At 38.8% G+C, this 21,648-nt stretch overlaps 3 protein-coding genes across 4 annotated transcripts; 1 reads left to right on the top strand and 2 right to left on the bottom strand.

The window, feature by feature from the left end:
- The first annotated feature begins 4,219 nt into the window (after window positions 1–4,219).
- ppcs (phosphopantothenoylcysteine synthetase) lies at window positions 4,220–7,652 on the top strand. Of its 2 annotated transcripts, none has more exons than XM_044347687.1 (4): window positions 4,220–4,405; window positions 6,097–6,634; window positions 6,727–6,830; window positions 6,925–7,652. In XM_044347687.1, exons 2-4 carry the CDS (start codon window positions 6,100–6,102, stop codon window positions 7,249–7,251), a joined length of 966 nt encoding a protein of 321 aa, XP_044203622.1. In that variant the 5' UTR covers window positions 4,220–4,405; window positions 6,097–6,099; the 3' UTR covers window positions 7,252–7,652. The 2 variants fall into 2 exon arrangements, with proteins under 2 accessions (XP_044203622.1, XP_044203621.1); XM_044347686.1 differs by lacking the exon at window positions 4,220–4,405 and adding an exon at window positions 5,930–5,967.
- utp3 (UTP3 small subunit processome component) lies at window positions 7,490–13,217 on the bottom strand. Its single transcript, XM_044347685.1, has 16 exons — window positions 13,034–13,217; window positions 12,760–12,847; window positions 11,396–11,452; window positions 11,245–11,301; window positions 11,040–11,151; window positions 10,885–10,953; window positions 10,688–10,809; window positions 10,426–10,581; window positions 10,236–10,307; window positions 9,656–9,696; window positions 9,469–9,565; window positions 9,135–9,272; window positions 8,889–9,025; window positions 8,759–8,810; window positions 7,938–8,045; window positions 7,490–7,805 (listed from the first exon to the last, which is right to left on the bottom strand). The coding sequence occupies exons 1-16, from the start codon at window positions 13,048–13,050 to the stop codon at window positions 7,716–7,718; spliced, it is 1,413 nt and encodes a 470-aa protein (XP_044203620.1). The 5' UTR covers window positions 13,051–13,217; the 3' UTR covers window positions 7,490–7,715.
- Window positions 13,218–15,268: 2,051 nt separating this feature from the next.
- On the bottom strand, window positions 15,269–21,058 carry fam83e (family with sequence similarity 83 member E). Its single transcript, XM_044347680.1, has 9 exons — window positions 20,272–21,058; window positions 19,795–19,941; window positions 18,527–18,651; window positions 18,007–18,438; window positions 17,623–17,682; window positions 17,459–17,503; window positions 17,136–17,370; window positions 16,822–17,040; window positions 15,269–15,779 (listed from the first exon to the last, which is right to left on the bottom strand). Exons 1-9 carry the CDS (start codon window positions 20,737–20,739, stop codon window positions 15,594–15,596), a joined length of 1,917 nt encoding a protein of 638 aa, XP_044203615.1. The 5' UTR covers window positions 20,740–21,058; the 3' UTR covers window positions 15,269–15,593.
- Between the last annotated feature and the right edge of the window lie 590 nt (window positions 21,059–21,648).

Below are 21,648 nucleotides of genomic sequence, written 5' to 3'. Positions count from 1 at the left end.
CCTCTCGTTTGGGTTAAATGCCCGGAACTACTTTCACATACGACAACGCACATGAAGACTTTTTCTGTCCCTCTCACCTCACCAACCCTGCCGCCACAGAAACTAGCGCGCGGTATAACGCAAGCCCGCAGTGGAGATAGCAGCCGGGGTTGCGCCCACACGTGAACTATCAATCACTTAATCAATAAACCAACTGCATTGTGAGTGATTGTGACCCAAAGTGCCTTCTAGCGTAAAATATAGCTTAATAAGTGAAGGATTGGAAAAGACACAATAAAAGAAGTCAGCATCGCAGCATAAAAGCAGCAGAAAGTAGAAGATAATCCACACGGGAGCCAGTTTCTGATAAGTCACCGTTTATAAAGGGCTTTATAAGTTGAAACTAAAGGCTTTATTAATGAGTAATAAATCATTTACTAGTTTAAAGCCAAGAGCAACTTTTAGGTTGCCAGGTTGTGGAAAATTCCTCTTGGTCGGTGTTTATCTTTCCTGTTTAATGCAGTTTTATGTGTTAATGGTAAATGCTAATCCATTAATAAATACATGTGAGGTTCACACTTTCTAGGTTTTTTCCCCCAGAAAGATAGTATCCTGTTGGATGACACACACAAGCTGGCAACCTCAAAAAGTTGTTCTTATTAATGGCTCATTACCAATAAAACAGTTATTTATTAGGAAGCCATTAGTTGCAAATTACAAACCCCTTATAAAGGTTGCCTTATTGGAAAGTGGTACTTTAAAATATATATCTTATGGCCCCCATTTTGTCAATATTCTTTATATGCTGATGTTAGGCACTAGAAATGTTACTGCCTTTGACAATGGTAGAAACAGCATGTATAAAAGATTTATTGCACAATTTGTTCCATAGACCACTGTTATGTGGATATTTTTATGTCTCCACAACACTGCGTAACTAAAAAAAGAGACTACCTAAAAAATAATTGTCTCTAGTCTCTCAAGCAATTATTTATTTGTTCGCTTTCAATGCAGTAATATGTCCCAGAGTTTCCTACACTATGATCTAAATGCTGTTTCAAAATCCTGATGCTGACACACTGAATTATTTCATTCATTATTTTTTTGTGTGGTCATATTTCAATGCAGTAAAGTATAAAAATTATTTGCATTCACCTTTTAAAAACCCACCATGTCTAAATGCTCATTGTAAAATCTAAACTGCACTTCAGATTACTTAATAAACCTCTAAATTCTCAGAGGGAAATTACTAAGGACGCACTGGTACTAAGTAGTCGAATGAGTGCATGATGACCTTGGTCTTAACTGTTCTTTCTTACCTCATTTAATGGTATATTTGAATTTAGTGTCTGCATCATATTTCATTATTACTGTGATATTTATTATAACCCCCCCCCCCCACCACCACCACCACCACCACCACCACTCCCCACACCCCCCTCCATATCTCTGTATGTACAAGATGTGGTTTATGTCAAGAAGACTGATAGACATGAGTCTATCTGTCAAAGAATGGAAAAATGTTATTGGTAAGATTTTAAAAGAATTCTGTATGGTTTTACTAAATTGGTTGTAATTTCACTCCACTTATATGACTCAACTTAAGTTTCAGTTAGTGTATTAGTGTATAAAGTTGTCAAAAACCAGAGAACATTGGTATCTTGAAAAAGGCTCTCAGTGGAAAACAATAATCCAGAAAAATATTATCCTATATTTAAAAAAAACAACACATCTCTTTGCAGTGTTTTTATTTTATGGGTAACTATAAACTATACTAAATATTCCCCAATCAGATGTCTATAGTTTGCACCAAACACTGACTTTTGACCAGTGTTTGATTTTATGCATCATTTCCAACCAAACAGAAAACAACCTAAAACTATTTCAAGTGCTTCAAGTGCAAGACACAAAGGATTCCAGGTAGATGGGTTTATTCAAACCTGAACCAGCTCTTACTTTACTTCCTTTAACTGGTCTTTAAGAAGTAGTTTAACAAAGGCTATTTCTATAAACATAACATCATCTATATCAACAAAATGTGCCGAAACTGATCACAGGTTAATCAATACAATCAACAAGCAGTATTATGAACTACAGTCTCCTGTTCAAATGTTGTGATTGTCTATTCAGCGGTGCAACAGCGCCCCTTGTTGGTTGATAATAGGGACTGCTGTTAATAAATCCTGAAAATTTGCTACAGTATGGTTAAATTAAACAAGTTTCTTTACAGGCATCGATCGTGCTGATTATGTGAGAAACTAACAAGGGTTTATAAAATTTGTCTGAAGGTTATTTAAACCATAAATTCCCAATCAGTCTCAGGACAACAATTTCCCCCCATTAACTTGTGAAAAAATTGCAAATTCATGAGAATGTTGCATTTTTAGATCAAATGTTAACACAACTTATCAAGTAATAAAATTTAAATTATTTAGATACATATTTAAAAAGCCAAAAGTAGAAAGAAAGAAAGTTAATAATAATTTCTTCTTTTAGCTGCCTGGTGCAGAATTTGGTTTTCCAAATGTACCTTTGTAAATCAAATAGAAATTGACAACCAACAGTAGTTCTTTTGGTTTATAATTATGAATTATGAAATTAAATGAGGTTTTTTGTAAACTCTGTAGTTTCTGGGAATGACAGAAGAAATTACATAAGACTTTACTTGATATTTAAAAGTTATTCAGTATAATGTTGCTTTTCATTTTGTAAAAAGAAAATTGAAATTGGATTATCCCTGTCTTCCTTCAAGGTAGAAAACTCACCAAAAACTCACAGATGTTTGATGCAAATTATAAGGAAAACAATGTGCAATGGAGCATGCACCCAGATCCAACCAGCATCTCTGAGAAAGTTCCTAATATTTAAAACTATTCAATAAAAGAATCTAATGAGGTCCAGATACTCCAGAACAGCATCAAACCATCAAGTTTCTCTATTGTGACACTTTGCTGAGTCAGTGGGAGAGTCCAGACCAAAAGATCCCCTTTTACAGAAATCCCCCTTCTACCCTCTTGGTGATGCAAATGTTTCACAAAGTCTGACACATCATATGAAAGTGAGAAAGTAACTGAAAGTAACTGACGCACTATACTGCCTCAACACCATTTACCTCAAAGATGCCATGAGCGGCAGAGGTATCACTGCTTAAAGCCACTGGTAGCACTGACAGTAAAAGACCAAAGAATCCAGCTGGTGTCAGGATCTGCAGTTGCAGTTCCAAGCCACAGAGTTGCAATATGCAAATGGACATCAAACTTCTGTAATGTATATATGGTTGAGTTGTGCGCCATTTGGATGGTTTTAGAGTGGGTTGAACAAGCCAAACCTAACAGAGCTTTGATCTGTAGTGACTCAGCATCTGCTCTGTACAGCCTAAAGCTAGATAAATCCAGTAATCGTCAAGACTTACTATTTTGAAATAATGGAAGTACACTCATGAGTAATAAAACAAGACAGTGTGGTCACAGTCATTTGGGTTCCTGCGCACATAGGCATTATGGGTGATGAAAGACTGGACAGACTAGCCAAACAAGCTGTTAGAAAAGAAAACATAAAAACCATAATTAAACTTTCAAAATCAGAGGGAAATGGTATTGCATGGAAGAAAATCAGTAAAGAGTGGCAGCAGCACTGGGATCAAGAGACAAGAGGAAGACAACTACATGCAATACAAAATAGAGTGGATACAGAGAGAAGCAGGGGAGGAAATAGAAAAGAGGAGGTAATAATGACCAGACTAAGAAGAAGACACAGTAACCTGAACAGGATTCTCCACATTATAGGGAAGCATCCAAATGTACTTTGTGAACATTGTTAGGTAGCAGAAACAGTAAAGCATGAACTTTTTAACTGCAAGAAATATACCTCAGAAAGAAAGGACATTATGGAGGGAATGAGGAGATCAGGGCTGACAAGAGCAGGTTTGAACTGGGCATACTGGAGTTTATTGGAAGTGAACAATATATGAAGTGTCTAGTCAGCTTTCTCAAGAGAACAGGATTGATTGGAAAAATCTGACAAAGCGGACTCTGTAGGAGTTAACTAACTCCAGAAGGTGGCAGTAATGTAACACCAAAGATGCAAGCTGCTGTTAAACCTCAAAGAAGAAGAAGAAGAATTTTGCGGGGGTGGGCGGGGGGGGAGAAGCTGGTGTAAGTTACAGGTTCAAAGGGCTATATTTAAATCTTAAACGAAACAGATTTAATCACAAGAATATAACTTATTTAGAATTTTTTCGTTTGTTTTTTAGTTTTTGCTGTTTAGTCATGATGTTACACACTCCGATACAGTAGGTGGCGGCATGCACCTTTAACGTTGGTTTGTAGTCCGCCAGTAAAACCACAGAAGAAGAAGAAGAAGCAGGAAGTGCAGAAGTTGTGAAGCTGTATCTCACTGAAATAGTCCCTCCACCTCGGAATATAAAGTAGGGCTTCTTGCAGTTTTGGTTTTAATTGTCATAATAAAGCAAGTATTGTTTTTTGTTACATTCGGGTCATTTTCACAGTGGCAAATTATTGATAAACAGCAGGTAACGTTACGTAGAGTTATTTTTGCATAAGAGTGCACAAGAGGACTCACCTACCCCTTTCTTTTCACCTGTCATATTACTGAACATGTTTCAGATAAATTCAGAAAGTGTCAACCTTAGTTTGACCTTGACAAACTTATCTCAAGTCTGGGTTTCCTGTAAGAAACCAGTCGCCAGCAAAGAGGCTTTTATGACGCAAAATATTCAGGTCAAGGTTAACCTGTGGAGTTCATACACTCCCTGAAAGGTTCATGCTAGATTTAAAGAAAAGTATATTAATATAATGTTACTGTAAGGGTTAGTTTTGTAAAGTCTCGTAAAAAATACTGTGATTTTAAAGTGTGTGTACATTGTTGAAACTGTTTTAGAGAGGTGTCGATTCAACTTTATCAACATTTTGAAGTTTTTTGGGCTGTTAAATTGTGTTGTGTTGAGGTGTTTCTCAGTGAAAGGCAATACACCCCAACAGCACCATAAACTACACCTCCCAAAATGACCATAAAGTTGAATCAACACTTCTCTAGAACAGTTACTGAACATGATAACCTTCAGGATTTGTTGCAGGGCTGTTTTATTAACACTGCTTAGTCCCAGTGTACCTAATAAACTGGCAATTGAGTTTATTGTATTGTATTGTAGGATAAAACAATATTTTGTAATGTTAAGTTAGGCTGATTATTTAAAGGAGTAAACAAGCAAATTGTAGCACTTCCATAAAGTTGAGAGACAAGAAAAAAGGCCAAAATATCCTAATTTTAGTCACTCATTGGGGTTAAGCCCCAAAAGTACTGGATCCTCAACTTCCCATAATTCAATCTCATTATGTCTTTCATTACAGTTCCTGCCAGGCAAACGCCCATGTCTTTCTAAACCCACACTTCCTCCAGTTTGTAACTAATTTCTGTAAAACAAATGTTTAGTCTCAAATGTTTATTCTGCACATAGGATTTCAAGACTATGTTTTACTTACTCTGATTTAGTAAATGCCTCATGACATCATCAGGGGTTAATTTCTTAGACTTTAAAAAGCTCCCTCCAAACCCTCAGAAGACATTATACAGCTTATGTTGATAGGTGTGACTGTCAATGCCCATCACTACTCTGAGACCTCTTTAAAGGACAGTGTTTCCCCTTTGAGCTGCGGTGGAAGTATAGTAACAAAAAGAGGAACCACAGTTACAGTCTTTGTAGTAAAAAAAATTCCCTCTTTGTGTCTCAACGGACAGCATATTCCTGTTCAGCTGCAGTGGAAGTATAGTAACAAAAGGAGGGAATTTGGCACCAGAAAGACTAACATTGAAAGATATTGCCATGATTTGGATGGCTGAAGCTTCGTATTAGCTTTAGATAAATTTTAAATACATTTTTGGGATCCCCCCCCAACCCAATTACTTACACTGAAAGTGCATTATGAAGGGATCTTCTAATGGCCAGTATAAACAGGAGGAATGATTATGGTAAGAAAAACCTATTTCAATGTTCATTTGGGCTCCTGACTGTTGTTTTAAGACAGACTTGAGAATTGTAAGCCCGTCCTCTAACTTGTCTAACTGTTGAATTAAAGATGCTTCTCTCTCTTTCACCAGGTGATGGCAGAACCCAGAATATCCTCCATTGATGGCAAATTAGCTGAAGAATTTGCCGTTCCCTCCCATGTTGAGGAGGTCAAGGAGAAGATGTCTGCTTTTGCCAGGCATCATGCAGCAGCGGGCCGCAGAGTGGTTCTCATCACATCAGGAGGCACCAAAGTTCCCCTGGAGTCCCGCACTGTTCGCTTCCTTGATAATTTCAGCAGCGGCAGGAGAGGAGCCTCCTCAGCAGAGTATTTCATAGACGCTGGCTATGCTGTCATCTTCCTACACAGACATCGCTCCCTCTACCCCTACACACGTATGTTCTCAACCATAAACATGCTGGATGCCCTACAGTTCAAAGGAGGAGACGGAGAGTCCGGTAAAACTGGTGAAGTGGTGGTTAACCAGCAGGTGCTTCCAAACATTGCCAAAGTGCTGAAGCGATACCAGGAAGTGACGGAGGGAAAATTTCTCTTACCCATAGAGTTCAGCACTCTGTCAGAATACCTGCACCTCCTTAAAGCAGCGGCACAGGCACTCAGCACAATAGGTAGATATTAACAACACCTTAGAGCTTGAAGTAGCGGCTCTTGTCTGGCATATTGCTCATAACCTGTCCTCAAATGTTTATTCTGCACTTAGGATCTAAGGCCATGTTTTACTTGGCTGCAGCTGTGTCTGATTTCTATATCCCAGCATCTGAGATGCCTGAACACAAAATCCAGTCTTCCAATGGACCTCTTCAAGTGAGTGAAATAAAAAGAATCCACCAAATACTACTGTACATTAAAGTGTTTTTAAATTTGATTAATTACAATATACTTTTTTTCTCCCCTTCAGCTCAGCCTGAATATGGTCCCCAAAATTCTCTCCCCGCTGGTGAAGGATTGGGCACCACAGGCTTTCGTCATATCCTTCAAGCTGGAGACAGACGCAACCATCCTGCTGGACAAGGCTCGGCGAGCTCTGGACACCTACAGGCACCAGGCAGTGGTGGCCAACGTGCTGGACTCTAGGCGGGGTTACGTGGTGGTGGTGACCCCTGAGACTCAGGCCGAGCTGATCCTCACAGAAGAGGACGTGAAGAATGAGGTGGAGATCGAGGAGAGGATTGTGAATAACCTGACATCAGCACACAACCAGTTCATAAGTCAACAACTGGGCTGACAATCACCATCCACTGCATGTTTGAGTTAATGATGCAGCTGTAAGTTGTGTCTGTGCTGTCGAGTTTGGCTTATATTCGTACTTGCCTGTTCTGCTGACAAGTTACTGTATATTCAGTATGTATGTTGTAGTAATTGCTGTACCTATAAACACGTAATGCCTTCCCTTCTCCTTTGAAATGTTCTACAAATGAGCCTCTAATGTTATAATGCTGTTTCTGTAGTCAGACAATACACAATTTATTGAAAGTTTATAAAATGTTTATTGACTTTCTGAAATAATTCAGAACAGAAAAATGAACATTTCAGTGTCTTTATACAACAATGATTGACAGCTAAATAAATCAGTGACATTCTTTACAACAACAGTCACCTCCTGTATAATAAACACTGACAAGTACAGTCCATTGGTTTTCTCTCACTCTCATGGTTACATGTCGCAGAGTATTTTGAATTTTCTTTTGGTTACTTAAGTTTGACGCTCTTCTTGACTCCGGCACGAATACCAGACAGCTCTCCACTGTATCTCGTCTCCTCCCGCCGAACTTCACGGACCTGATGAACATGAACAACAAGTCTTAATATCAATGTTGTCCATTAACACTCTTGATTCAAACTGATGAGTGTGTAGACGGCATCAAAAATATGTAATGAAAATGACGTCTTCAGTGTGTGTGGAGTACAAACCTGTCCCTTTCTGCGGATCTTGGCACGTCTGAACTTCTCTCTGTGCTTGACTCTGGGATTACGGTCAATTTTCTTCCTCTTTGGTGTGAGCCCCTTGTTCTTGGCCATCTGTGGAATTGGTAAAGGGACATAATTAGGACTACTGTTCAGAAATGGGGAGGTTTGAGATGGAATGCATGATAAATACAGTATGGAGGGGCACCTTGTATTGAAAAATACATTTTTGAAGATTTATCTTGAAATTTTCCTTAATGATAATGAATATCAAATGACACGCGAGCAATGTTTTAGCAGACTGTATGAGGGAAATACAATTTGTAAAGTTGCTCCGATGTTTTTGTAGTGCACCAATTATGTAGTAAATGCACTTGTTTCTTTGAAGTTGCAGTACTGAAACAACTATATGTATATGTATGTCACATATACTATTGACCCTCCAGCAGGTGGCACTCTCACAATAATAGATAGAATAATAATAATAGATAAAGTATTAAGTATTAAAATAAATTTCCCGTTCTAGGATTTGTCCCCTTCGAGGACCTATGCTGCTGTAAGACTCCATGCTATATTTAATCCTGTTTATATGTACATTTAAACCCATTTAAGATAATCAATTCAGGTTAGTCCAGCATAAAAAGTTGACTTCCTGTAGTATATCTGCCTTCTAATCATTGGCAAATGTCTGTTTCCACCTGATCTGAACATGTTATATTCCTGTTGAACACTGAGCAGCATTTTAAGTCACTACGGGTAACAGTATCTGACACATTTTCCAACTGTAAGTGAACTATTTCAGTGTGTAAGTGGCTATATTGCAGTACCTGGTAAGTGATGCCTCTCTTAGCATCTGGATCCGGCTCATCCTCCTCCAACCTGCAACAGATTGACAATTGATCAGATCCCCCGTTTCATTTGTAACAACTGCCCTTTGAACATTCAGTTCCTACTCACCATTCAGCTTCTGGGTCGTTGGTCTTCCTCTTCAATTTCAACCTCTCTTCCACTCCTTTGTAGAAACGCAAAGCTGCTTCCTCATCCAGCTCAGAGTCTGAATCCTCCTCAATCTCAGGCACCGGTTCACCAGAATCCTGCAACAAAACGTGCATTCATTAGCATTTAAGTTCCATATTAAACATCAGCAACAGATTCAAATTGAGAATGTCCTTCAGGACAGTGAATGTAAAATAAATATCTCACCATGTCCTTCTTACTGGAGACTCCGACCTTCTTGCTCTCTGCTGGTCTGCTGGTGGCCTTATCTGTCTCCTCACCAGCTAGTAGCTTACGAAACTGTGGTGCAAGGCGGGCATCAACTGCACCTAGTTCATTGATGAGCTGCAGGCAGGCATTCAGAAAGTCAGTAAGACAGAAGGTTGTAACTAAAGGGGTCTAAATGTGTGTGTGAAGGAGATAAAGTAAAGACTGCTGTTCAGATTAAGAGAATATGTGTAGTTGTTTTGACTGCTGGACAGTGAAAATATACTCTAATGTGTATCATGGCAGCAGCTGTCAATATAATGTATGGACTTACATTTCTGAAGGTGAGCAGTCTTTCAATCACAGGATGGTTGTGAACAGGGATTCGTTTTGCTTTCAGCACCAAGTAGAAGCTGATGTTTGTGCAGTAACTGTAGCAGGAAACAAAGATTAGTCTGTACTCAAAGAGGACCAATTATGCAAACTTTCAAAAATGATATTACAATTTAATAACAACTTACTTGAGATAAAGTTGCTGTTTTGTCTTGAGGTAGTCAGCACCCTTTGGAAAACAGGACCAGAGTGATTTAGATTCACAAATTGTATTTCCATAGAAAAACATTAATGTTTCTTGGTATTCTAGCATATAACACAGCACCAAACATAAAGCTACACAGAGAAGACAACTGGTGATTAATTCATGTAGCATTAGCAATTTTAAAAAAAAAAGAAGAGGTAAATCTAACCGTCATTTTCCCTGGTAGAGTTGAATGAGAATACTTAATGCCTAAAATCAAGACTAAAATATTTATATCTATGTGAAAATCAAAATTGATTAAGTAGCAGCCTGGTGAAAACAAATTAAAATCACCAAATTTCTTGAGTTGCCTTAAAACAAACAATCGCTGATGTACCAGAAAAATTATGGTCTCGGTTTTGCACCTTTAAAATCAGCAAATGATAAAAATATCATAGAAGTAAAAGGGAGTCTCCTTGTTCAATGATATTTTCCATAATACTAAAAGGATAAATGTCTAACAAACATTTTTCAAAGTCTTGTCAACAAAGTCACAGCTAGAGATGAAGCTAAAAGTTCGTCACCTTTCCTGGTGGGATCTTTCCATCTTTGACCATCTGCACGAGGGGCTGCAGCTCATTCTTCATCTCTGCAAGCTGCACACATCGTGCAGGAACGTCAACATTTCTCATCAGTTACATGTTGGTTTGTGATCGCTAAACAAATATCTTTTGGCTTTGTTAAATCTGAGGTTGTTGTAAGTGTGTGTTTCACCTTTGCCTTGAAGTCCTGAATGAGTTCAAGAAACTCTGGTGATTCCTTCTTCAGAAGTTTCAGTTTTTCCTTCTGGGACATCTGCTTCAGGTCTTTCGTGATCCTCTCCTCTTTTTCTGCAGTCTTTTTTTCTTCCTTCTCCTCCACAGCAAATTCCTTTATTTAGGCAGCCACATAAAAATAAAAGTTTAAAAAAAAAAGGACTATTTTTCCAACAAAGGTGGAATTAATAGGCAGGTGTACCAGGGAGATTTATTGATACCTGGAAAAGGTTTAAATCATAATCCTCCTCGCTCAGATTTTCAGCTAAACGTTTTTGGATATTTTTTGCCTCTTCTTCCTCCTCTTCTTCCTCTGCTTCCAGCTCTTCTTTTGTTTTCCCTTCTGTAATAAAACAATTAAAATGAGCACAACCAAACAGACAACATAATGATTATAAATTAGATAAAAGATGCTTACTGGCAGCCACATAATCAGAGTCATAGAACATCTTCTTCTTGGTGCCCCAGGCCATTTCATTAGGAAGCTCTGTGGAAGACGACACACTTACAGGTTAAATAGGCTGGTCTGACAGTCAATCAACCCCAAAAAAACACTGATGATTTTATGTTAACCTTCTTCTTTTTGCCCCTCTAGATCACTCTCCATGTCTGCCTCCTCCTCCTCCTCCTCTTCTTCTTCCTCCTCCTCTTCTGACTCAGAATCATCCAGCGCCATCACTTCCTCCTGCAAAGTTCAGATGACCTTGAATTTGCTCTTGAACTACAGTGATTTTTTTTTTGAGGGTGAAATCAAACAAACAAAAAGAGTGCATCAAACCTCATCATCCAGTTCCTCCGGGTCGCTCTCCATTTGAACTCCACGGGCAAGAAGTTTCTGTGCCGAAAAAACAAGAGACCAAAACAGAAACGTTAGAACATAAAAACAGTACCAAACACTTTCTGCAAAACCACTAGTGACACAAACTTACCGCAATCTTCTCATCGTGAAACTCATCGATTTTGTCTTTTGAGTACTGTGAAGATTTCTGAAAGGAAGAAAAGAGACGTTTTCGGCCACAAAAAAAGCAAAGCAGAGTTGAGAGTGGCTGGTTTTCATTCAGAAGTGGGAGATAAATCATAGCATTATCACAAATATACGACCAAACAAACAAACAATATAAAAGTTATACAGTTCAGTGATTTTTCTGAGCTTATTTAACTGTTAAAATGTAAACTTTAGCTGGTCAACCTTAATTTCATATTCCACATTACAACAGTTTGTCTCTAACGCTTGATTGTCCTGCCTCGCTTGTAAGTTGCTTTGGATAAAAGCGTGTAATCTAAAATTGTAAAATGTAATACTGTCCTCAAGGACCAGTGTGTGGTCTATACACATCAGTCTTGTTTTTAAATCATATAGCCATGATAATAAAACCTTTTTAACTTCTGAACTTTAACAAAGCAGTGGGCCTTGAATTTTGGGACATCAATTCCCTTTCTTGTGGACATTAAATCAAAAATATTGCCACAGTTGAACGTGCCAATTCTGCTCAGCTCCGGATTGAGTCACCTGTATTCACTAATATTAATACAATGAATATAAACATCATCTGCTGGATGCATACAGTATAATACTCTCTTGTTCTCTGTTTGTTGTTATTAGCTGTTGTTCCTGGGATTTCCTCTGGTAGATACAGTACTGTAGGCACTTTAGATGTTTAGATTCTTATCCATCAGGCAATACCATCAGAAAGGTGCAAATTTACTCTGCAGCATGACCCCAAACATACAGCCAGAGTCATAAAGAACTATTTTCACCTACAAGAAGAACAAGGAGTCCTGCAATAGATGGTACGGCCCCCACAGAGACCTGATCTCAACATCATGGAGTCAGTCTGGGATTAACATGAAGAGACAGAAATAGCTGAGATGCTTAAATCCACAGAAGAACTGTGGCAACTTCTCCCAGATGCAGGAACGACCGACCTGCCGAGTACCTTGGAAAACTGTGTGCAGGTGTACTGAGGAGAACTGCTGCTGTTTTAAAGGCAAAGCGTGATCACACACTGACTTTTATTTAGGTTTCTTCTGTTTGCTGAACTTTGTTTGAAGTTAATTGATGAATAAACACAGCACTGTGTGTCATATGTTATCATGATGAAATAAATCTTTCAACTCATGGACTTCATGTTATATTTATGTTCAATTGCTACTTAAATCTCTATCATAAGCACACAGTATGGATAAAGATAACAATAAAGAGCTCTATTATCAGTGTTATAAACCACAGACAACAACACTGTAGCCAGCAGTGACAGAGCTGCTGTTATTGTTGTTGTTGTTGTTGTTTTACCTTATCAGGGACAGGCATGTTCTTGTAGGCTTCAGGATCATCATCATCATATCGCTCTGTCCTTTTTGGCCTCTGGACCTGTTTACCCCTAAACGGTTAAAGACAGGAAGCAGAGATGTGCTTAAATCTCTCATTTTCTGCATTCAGCGGATCTTTATTGCACTCCAGCCTGCTTGTTGCAGGATTTATTAGCTCCTCAACAAAGCACACTTCATACTGCGTATCACAACCTGGTCCTGGATCAGGGTTGAGACATCATTAGACTTAAACTTACCTTTTCGCTCGAACCATGATTGAAGTGAATTAATGACCAAATAGGTCGATGCACAGAAAACCAAACTACACGATTCAACGACGGTGTTTTAGACTAAAACCGTAAATATCCAGATGCTGTTATAGTCAAACACATTTCCAACTGGTTACCATGTGTTTCCGTAATTTCTTCTTCAGTTTTAATGGCGAGTTACAAAGCAACGTGATGGGTGAATACTGCCACCTACTGTACGGGAGTATATAACCTCACAACTTTACTGTTAGACTTTTATTGGGTTCAATCAAACAACTGACATACAAATAAAAATACATATTAAAGGATAGGTTCACATTTTTTAAGTCTCTCCTAAAAAAGTAGTCACGTGCCCAAATGAACAGTTGAGAGTTGGAAAAAAAAGTGTCACACACTCTGACTTGATATGCATTTCTCTTTTATTGAGATGTTGTTTCAGCCCTCAGGCCTTCTTCAAGATCAACAATCAAAGTAGGACACAGACACTGGTATGTTATACAGGACACACCCTTGTAACACACCTAATGGTGATTAGATAATCATTTTCCACTATAAAGGTGAGAAAAAAAAAACAATCAAGAGGCATTCGGTGAATCAAAACTCTTAACAATGAAAGCCAATCAATTATCTTCAAACAAAGTGACAAGAACCACTATGTTTCATACCTTACATAATCTTCTTGGTTAAGTATATTCAAATATGTTAAAAAATACATTGAGTTTGAATAGATTCCTAATAGATATAGAGTAAAAAATTAAACATCAGCTCTAGATGAACATTATAAACAACTTAATCTAAATATCCAATAACTAGAGGTACATTACAGAAAACACTTCAAGTCATAATCTATATTTAATCCATGAGGTGACAGGGTTCTCAGATGGTGGACCCAATGTGTTCCTTCCTGGAAAGTAAAACACTAAAGTTACTTCCTCTTGAAGGAAGTGATACTTTCTCAATACCAATATATCTTATAGAGGAAATAGGATGATTAAATTCAACAAATTCATGTTTTTGTATCTAATAGAGCTTCTATGTTCAGCAATACGAGACCCCCACACCACGGGGGGATCGAGCCTTCTGCTCTGTTGCACCATGGTTGTGTAACAGTCTTCCTACCATCTGAGGGCAGCACAGACCCTAAACCCCTTTAAAACAGACTTAAAACCTTTCTATTCAGGTGTGCTTTTTCTGATTTTTTTAACTGATTGCCGCAGCTGTCCTGGCAACAGTCAGCTTTCCCTGTTAGATTGCCTTATAACTCTGCTCTTATGAACAAAGTTGCAATATGTTTATCATGTGCCGTACCATCATTCAATGTGACTCCATTATCATTATTTAATATGATAATGAAGCTATGATGAAGAGAGATATGCACATTAAAATCAAGTCAACATCTCTCTTCAGATAATAGTTTATCCAAATAGTCCAGTGGTTAAAAATATTGCCACTTTATTGCCCCTTTTAGATCCCCAAGTTGTGAGTTTGATACCTGTTAAAGGCAACACTCACTAGAGTTGAAGGTGACAAAAATGCAGATGGATACAGGTACTCCTGATCTCCTGATTACTGATACTGGCATGTACTGACACCCCTGCTTGTCACCTTGTTTCCTTCTTTCTTCAGATTAAGTCCTTTTGAAACAGTCTTAGCTTATTTGGATATACTTCCCAACATGTATTGCAGTGGTGTGAAAATTGTCCAGAAAACTTTTGTGTGTCTTTTTATACATGTGTGTCAGATGGTTTTCTCTCTGATCAACATTAAAACAATTCAAACCATGATGAAGATAGATATGCACCTTACTGACTTGCTACGTTCTGTTTGAGTTTTATACAATTTCACATGTAAGTGGCGGTACAGATTATGATTTTTATATATATTTGATTTTGATTTTGATATCGTATTTATATATCTTTTTCTAGATTTTGCTGTAAGAGCAGTACCTTGCAGCAGCAGCAGCAGCAGCTGGCAGTCTAATCAGCCAGCAGCAATCACAAGCATTTTCCTCAGGAAATGTACACTCTAGTTACCATTATTATATGATAATACCCAGATTAATTGTCTTAATCACATACAGGATTTCCTGCCATAGTACATATACTCCCACCTGCTGAAAGTTGAATAAAATAATCAAATCAAAAGGTCTGTCTGTAATTTCTTCCTCTACCTCAGTAATTACTTGGATGTACACTACAACTGACTTTGTGAAGGTTGTCCAGTGAGTTAAGACAGTTAATAATATTCATTGTGAGCAGCATTTACAGAACAACTTTATTCATTTAAACATATTCTAAAGTAAAGCATTACATCAAATGCACTGTATATAGCATCTAATCATCTAAACATCAAATTCAGTGAGACATCAAATACAGATAAAACATTCGTACATCCTGCACATTAACAACAGTGTTCTTTTCAGAGTTTTTATTAGTTTGGGTAATTAACACTGCAGAGGTCATAAATATCCACTGCTGGCAGCTGCCTTTCCTCATCAACACAAGACGCTGTTACAGAACATATCGTTGGTGTATGTCTTCCTTGTTGCTCATTCCTGTTTTCCTTCTCTTTCTGCCAGTGACCTCCTCCAATCTGTACTGAGTGTATAAGTGGTGCTGCGAGGCCTCTGTTTGGGTAGAGAGGACATTGGAGTTTTGTACAACGTAGATTTCACGTCATCATTCCTCTTCTTCATCAGGGCAAGAGCAGGTGTCATGTGACCAGGGTTAAAGCACTGTAAAGGAAGCAGAGATTGACAAAGTACATAAATCAGGTACTGTGAAGTAGTGGCACTTTATATCAGCATTCAGACCACCTACACTATTTAATTACTTCTCACAGGTTATAAATCTGAGGGGCCTCAAGATGATTAAAGAGTTTATTTTGTCTGACTTTTACTTCTCGTGGCCTCTAAAATTCCCTCAAATGAAACAATCTGGCAAGTATAATTCACTCTTTGGTTGACCTGCTCACAACTCTACGCGAAGGACATAAGCTGCGATGTGGGGTCACAAGTAGACACTGCTTCATGTTAATGTATCACAAGCCAAAATGGCTGGGAAACACTGATGTAGAACTAGTACTTTTGGTGCTTCCATTTCGCTTTTCTGCTAATACTTCAACACATTTCCTCAGAGATAAATAATAATACAAAGGGTTTATTAAAGGGGTAATTTCACAGATATCTGAGATTTCTGCCTTTTGTTTGTGGTGTTCAAATCATTTCAATGCAGCGTATTTTTAAAGAAAACAATGTCCCCATTAATCACAGATTTCACCATGAACCGTTTTCCCTGGAACCACAGTACTTTGTAATGATGATTATAGTCATTAAAAGGCTAACAAGGACATTTATTTCTAAAAATAGACATTACATTTTGGTATATTTGAATGCAATTTGTCAATGTTGTGAGCAGCACCATAAACTAAACTTCCCATATATGGGGTGGAGGCAGAAATCTCAGAGGTGGATTTTCGCAAAACCAAGACAGATAAAATCAGAGCAGTCTGCATGATTTGATTCAGTGAAGTAAGTAATAATGTAGGGTTTTTTTGTTTTGTTTTTTTTTGTAATTTGGGTGAAACAACCCTTTAATTGATTTTTTTTTTTTAAAGTTATGATGCCTTACTGTTACTTGAGTAAATGATTTGTACTTCTTCTTCTCTGATGAATTGAAGTTCTGAGAAAAATCTCTGTAAGCTAATAAACTACTTTATGTAAGAAGTCTCTCCAGTTTCACTCTTTCTACACAAACAAGACAAATCTACACACTTACACTGGCCTTCAACCTGGGCACTGGGACTGCTCTGTCGTCTTGATCTGTATCTGTGTTGTGTATGCTCAGGTCCATCATGGACCGGCTCACTTCTGACTTGGTGCCCTGCAATCCTTTCCTGGGCAGACCTGAAGTGCTCTGCTGATGACAAAGCCTCTTCCAAATGTCACCCACAGCTCCATCTCTCTCAGACTGCGGCACCATCAAGATTAAAGGTTTCTGTGAGGAGAAAAATCGTCTCAGTTTCCTCAATGAACAGGAACAAGGTATCAATATTAACTCTTCTGTTTTGACAGCAGGGGACAGTGACTTACTCTAGAACATGGTGTGTTCTCCACCTTGGAGCTAGTTTCATCCATGCTTCTCTCCTCCACCAACATAGACTCCCTCCTTGAGTGTTCTTTTCTCTTAGTAGAGGAAAGCATTGCCGCATTTAGTGTTGGCTCACTTTCTTTATCATCAAGCCTTCTTGTTGTTCTTTCATCAGCATTTGTGTCCTTCTCTTTGGAGAGCTGCCTGGAAATGGCTCGCTCTATTTTGCGTTCCATCCTGCAAGAGGAAAAATGCATTTTCTTATGGATATGTTCATTTCAATAATCTTTTATTAAATGTAATTCCTTTATATTTTTGGTGTCACCTTTTCATTATATCTGTAGTTGCTGGGTCTGACTGCTGTGCGTTGCTGTGAAAATAATCAAAATTGCACAGAGATGTTATCATAAAGCATTAGCAGAAAATACAAATATATGGTCAATTCTCTTAACTCAGCATTGTGTAAAAACTGACTGTAACAAGACTCACTTGAAAGTTCTTGATTTATCTGGCACATTTTTCGTCACTGGAGAGGTGTTTTCAAATACCCTGTCACAAATAGAGATCAGTAAAGACCTGTGCAAACAACCTGTAGCGCAAAAAAAGAAACTATGCTGCCCGTACATACATGATATTACTCAAAGAATGACAAGAAATTGAAAATATTTTAAAATATTTTGGTATAAATTTCAAAAAGATTAATCATAGTAAACTAACAAACAAAACCAACAAAAAACCTTCTTGTACAATACAGCAGAGTTATATTTCAGGAAATGACTATATGATTTTTTAAAATATGTACTATATTCTTGGTCCAAAGACAACTTCAAGGACTCACTTAGGGTGTCTAAGATTGTTTTAGTCAAGATGTACCTTCTTTTATCCACAAACTGGCCTCCATTGTGAGTCAAACCATCCACAACAGGTGTCTTTTTATCAAACAGCATGTTGTTCCGCAGCGGCATTTCCTCTCTTATGATTTTCTCATGTTGATCAAGAGGACTGTCTGGACAGGACTCTCTCTGCATAACACCCATGGCTTCCCAGTCCAGCAGGGAATCAGCAGGTGGGGATGGAGGGTTGGTAATCTCATGCTCTAAGGGGAGAGGTTTTTGGGACCTGAGATCTGAGATGTCTTTTAGCTGATGAGCCATGTCTGGATGTGTACTGGCAACCCTCCATGTGTCTGGGATGGGGAGTGAAGCAGCAAAAAGGATCCTGAACTCCTTATCAAAACAGTCTACAACTGGACCGCTTAGAACAGTGATGAGTTGCCGGTGCAGGTGCGCATCTGTCCATGTGAGGCTACAGAGTAGGAACACAACCTGTTACATCACCCTCATGTGTGTGTTACAAATATAAAAGGAATGGGTAGAAAAACATGACTGTTTACCTGTAGCTGCCATGAATCACTGTCTGTAAATCCACCAGAAGGAACTTGTCTTTCAGTTGCCCGACCACCATTTTTCCCTCCCTCGAACAGAAAGTTTTGCCTCCGAGAACACGGACCCGCATGTTCTGCCAGATCACAAGCTTAAGTTGAAACTGAACACTGAATTGTTGAGGTGTTTATCCGTGACGGTATGTGAATGGTAAATTATGTTTTCAACCAGTGTGAAATATCCTGTATCAGACACAAGGTTTAAACAAGAGTCTACAGCCATGCTAGCAGCTCTGTGAGGCTGATTCACAGTGGTGCTTTGAACAAAAGCTACCATATTTACTGGCAATCCATCCAACAGTCAAGACATTTCACCAAAAAACACATATGTCAACCTCATGATGGCACGAGAGGAACAGTCAGGAAATCACCACAGTCATTAGCGTATATCATATTTATATATTTGTACCAAATTTTGTGTCAAACCATCTTGTAAATGTTTAGATATTTCACTGCATAAATGATATCTTTGACCTGCTGGTGGCATTAGATAAAAAGTCAGGGGATCACCAAAGTCACTACGATTCATCCTCTGGGGACCCTGAATATCTGTACCAAATTTCATGGCAATCCATCCAATAGTTGTTGACCTATCAGCGTCAACTAAAGTGGTGGACTGAGTTGCTGATATTGCCATTCCTAGATCCACGCTGCTAGCATGGCAAAAAACTGTACATGAGATTGTTGTAGCCGTGGCACAGCAGTGTAATTAGAATATCTTAGATCCTATGACTATGAATAGTCTGTTCTCCTTTTAAAGACAGAATAGAGGTTCTGTTCAGTCATGAGTCTATGTTCATCTATTTCATGTCCATCATTCATGAAAATAGGATTTTTTTTTCACTTTGTTCTCCATGTCAGACCAGTTCCTCACCACTTGGAAGAAACACAGACAACACTGAATGCTGTGCAACCAGTTCAACTAAGTACTGCTAAAACCACAACACGTAGCTTTGGCATGCTTCCTGACAGAAGCATGCCAAAGTAAATGCTTGTAGTTTAAGTGGTGCCTCTCTATAGTAAGTATGCAGTGTGTCAAGTTTTTATTGCTCATGCATGATTAGTTTCACTGGTTGCCTTTATTAGAATGACGTCAATTACATTATATGTTGATCTGTTTCATGTTGGCAAAATAAATTTGATGGTTTCTCCTTTGCTTTGTCAAATATACTCTAGAGGATGGCTGCTAGGTGTGTGCTGATTTGTAGGAGATGACTCACCGGATGCCTGAGCCTGTTGAGTGTGAAGTTCTCCTGGATGGACCTTTCATTCAGGATGATATAAACTGGGACACCCCGGGAGGCAGCAATGTGCAAATCATTAATTATTGCACCATCTGTCAATCTGTCTGTTACGATGGCAATTACCTGCACAATAAAGAAAATGTCACTTAGCCTGTAATTGGATGGATTATGCAGGAAGAGAATTATACAAAACGAGGCCCTCCATTTCCTTTTTAGACATCACATTTTATGAGTTTATCCTTGTTTTAGTGTAAAATCTCAATATGTTAAGTAGGTATCATTAACTAAAGCTGTCAAATTAATGTTGTAGCGCAATGAAATGTAAGGGTGTAGTACATTGAATTTGTACTTATGTCCAGTACTGGACTAAATGTAATACATACACCTCTACCCATATGAAAATATGTTTTGTGTTCATCCATAAAATATAAAAACCACATCATATTTGCATACTTGGTTGGCCTTTTGCAAGTGCCGTCTGATGATCTCCCTGACAGGGGGTTCTCCCTCAGCAGGTGGACTGGTGTGGACTGTAATGTTTCCCATTGGCACCCAAGAGCTTTTTTCAGGCCAGCCCAACTCCAAGTCCGGGGGTGGTGTGTCTGAGTAATAAGGGAAGTAGGTGGAAGGCAAGTTCCCCATCACTGAGTTGCAGTTCTCTCCATTCTCCTCCTTTTGCACCTGTAGCTCACTACAGCGATAGTCCTGAGCCCAGCTTGTTATCTGGCTGACCTCTTCAGGGGACAGGAAGCAGCCGGAGCGCTTTGTGCCGATGGAGCTGTAGAAGGCCTCAGGACCAAAACTCAGGAGTCTCTCCATAGCTTGGCGCTCCCCCTCAGAGTAAAGGAACTCTGGGGAGGTCTCAATCACCGGCAGGAACACGACATTTTCATCTAGGCTCTGCTCTTGAGAGTTCGACATAACTGCAGTCTGGTGTGTCTCCTGGAATAAGTGCTACCTATCAAAGTTAAGCTGAGTTTCAACTACTGACTACAGCTGTGTGGGGACGCCACCATCCCAGGTCAGCTCATGTCACCCTTCAATCAAGGGAAAATGATTATCTCATTCATCCCTCTGGCAAAGAGTCTCACCGTTTCACATGTTGGCAAGAGCTGACGAGAAAAACATCTAATATCTTGATGTTGCTGACAATCCTGATGGCGACTTTCACTTTGCTTTTTACTGAGAAAAAGCCTGTTCAGAGTTGACAAGTTCAGTCCTGTTCGACAGCATCCGTGTCCCCCAACTAATGTTGACATAAGAAATAAATCGATGAGTAGAAGCGATCACTGAGTTTTCTGTCATCTTTACAAAATCAGTTTGAACACTCAAAAAAACAACAACAAAAAACAATACGCACATTGTGAAACTCACCTCCTGGGTATCGTGCTTCATCTCTCCGACTAAAATATTACTCATAAACTCTCAGGAGCTGTAGCTCGTCTTCATGTGTTCCCTCCCCTGAATGTCATCTCATTCCTCTTAACCCTTCCACACCTTGTCACTGACATTGTTGTCAGATTCCTGAAATTCAGTGAGTTGACAAGTTGTCATCTGCTCAGACACACAGTCACTATCCTGTGACATTCAGAGCTGCAGTGTGTGAATTAAATCACTGCCTCTGATATTACACCATATCATACCATACCATAACATACCATACCATACCATACCGTACCATACCACTTCTTCATGTGAGAGAGGTGTTTGAGGGAAAACTATTGGAAAAATGTGTCCTTTATTGCCTTAAGAGGCTGGCCTTTACCTCATAGTTCTCTATTTGGACTGGTTCAGCCTGACAGGTAGGTTTGTCAACAAGAGTTTTACACA

This window comes from Thunnus albacares, chromosome 4 (genome assembly GCF_914725855.1).
Source record: "Thunnus albacares chromosome 4, fThuAlb1.1, whole genome shotgun sequence".
Classification (NCBI taxonomy): domain Eukaryota; kingdom Metazoa; phylum Chordata; class Actinopteri; order Scombriformes; family Scombridae; genus Thunnus; species Thunnus albacares.
The sequence above is the reverse complement of the archived record's forward strand: the minus strand, read 5'-3'. Positions and strand labels throughout refer to the sequence as shown.

Coding starts and splice junctions, on each gene's coding strand:
- ppcs (XM_044347686.1), top strand. Junction 6,635..6,726: donor ACAGGCACTCAGCACAATAG/GTAGATATTAAC, acceptor TTCTGCACTTAG/GATCTAAGGCCATGTTTTAC. Junction 6,831..6,924: donor CTTCCAATGGACCTCTTCAA/GTGAGTGAAATA, acceptor TCTCCCCTTCAG/CTCAGCCTGAATATGGTCCC.
- utp3 (XM_044347685.1), bottom strand. Junction 10,308..10,425: donor TTCAGGACTTCAAGGCAAAG/GTGAAACACACA, acceptor CGATGTGTGCAG/CTTGCAGAGATGAAGAATGA. Junction 7,806..7,937: donor AGATCCGCAGAAAGGGACAG/GTTTGTACTCCA, acceptor CATGTTCATCAG/GTCCGTGAAGTTCGGCGGGA.
- fam83e (XM_044347680.1), bottom strand. CDS start 20,739: ATGTCGAACTCTCAAGAGCAGAGCCTAGATGAAAATGTCGTGTTCCTG. Junction 18,652..19,794: donor TCAACAGGCTCAGGCATCCG/GTGAGTCATCTC, acceptor GTGATCTGGCAG/AACATGCGGGTCCGTGTTCT. Junction 18,439..18,526: donor GTGATTCATGGCAGCTACAG/GTAAACAGTCAT, acceptor CCTACTCTGTAG/CCTCACATGGACAGATGCGC.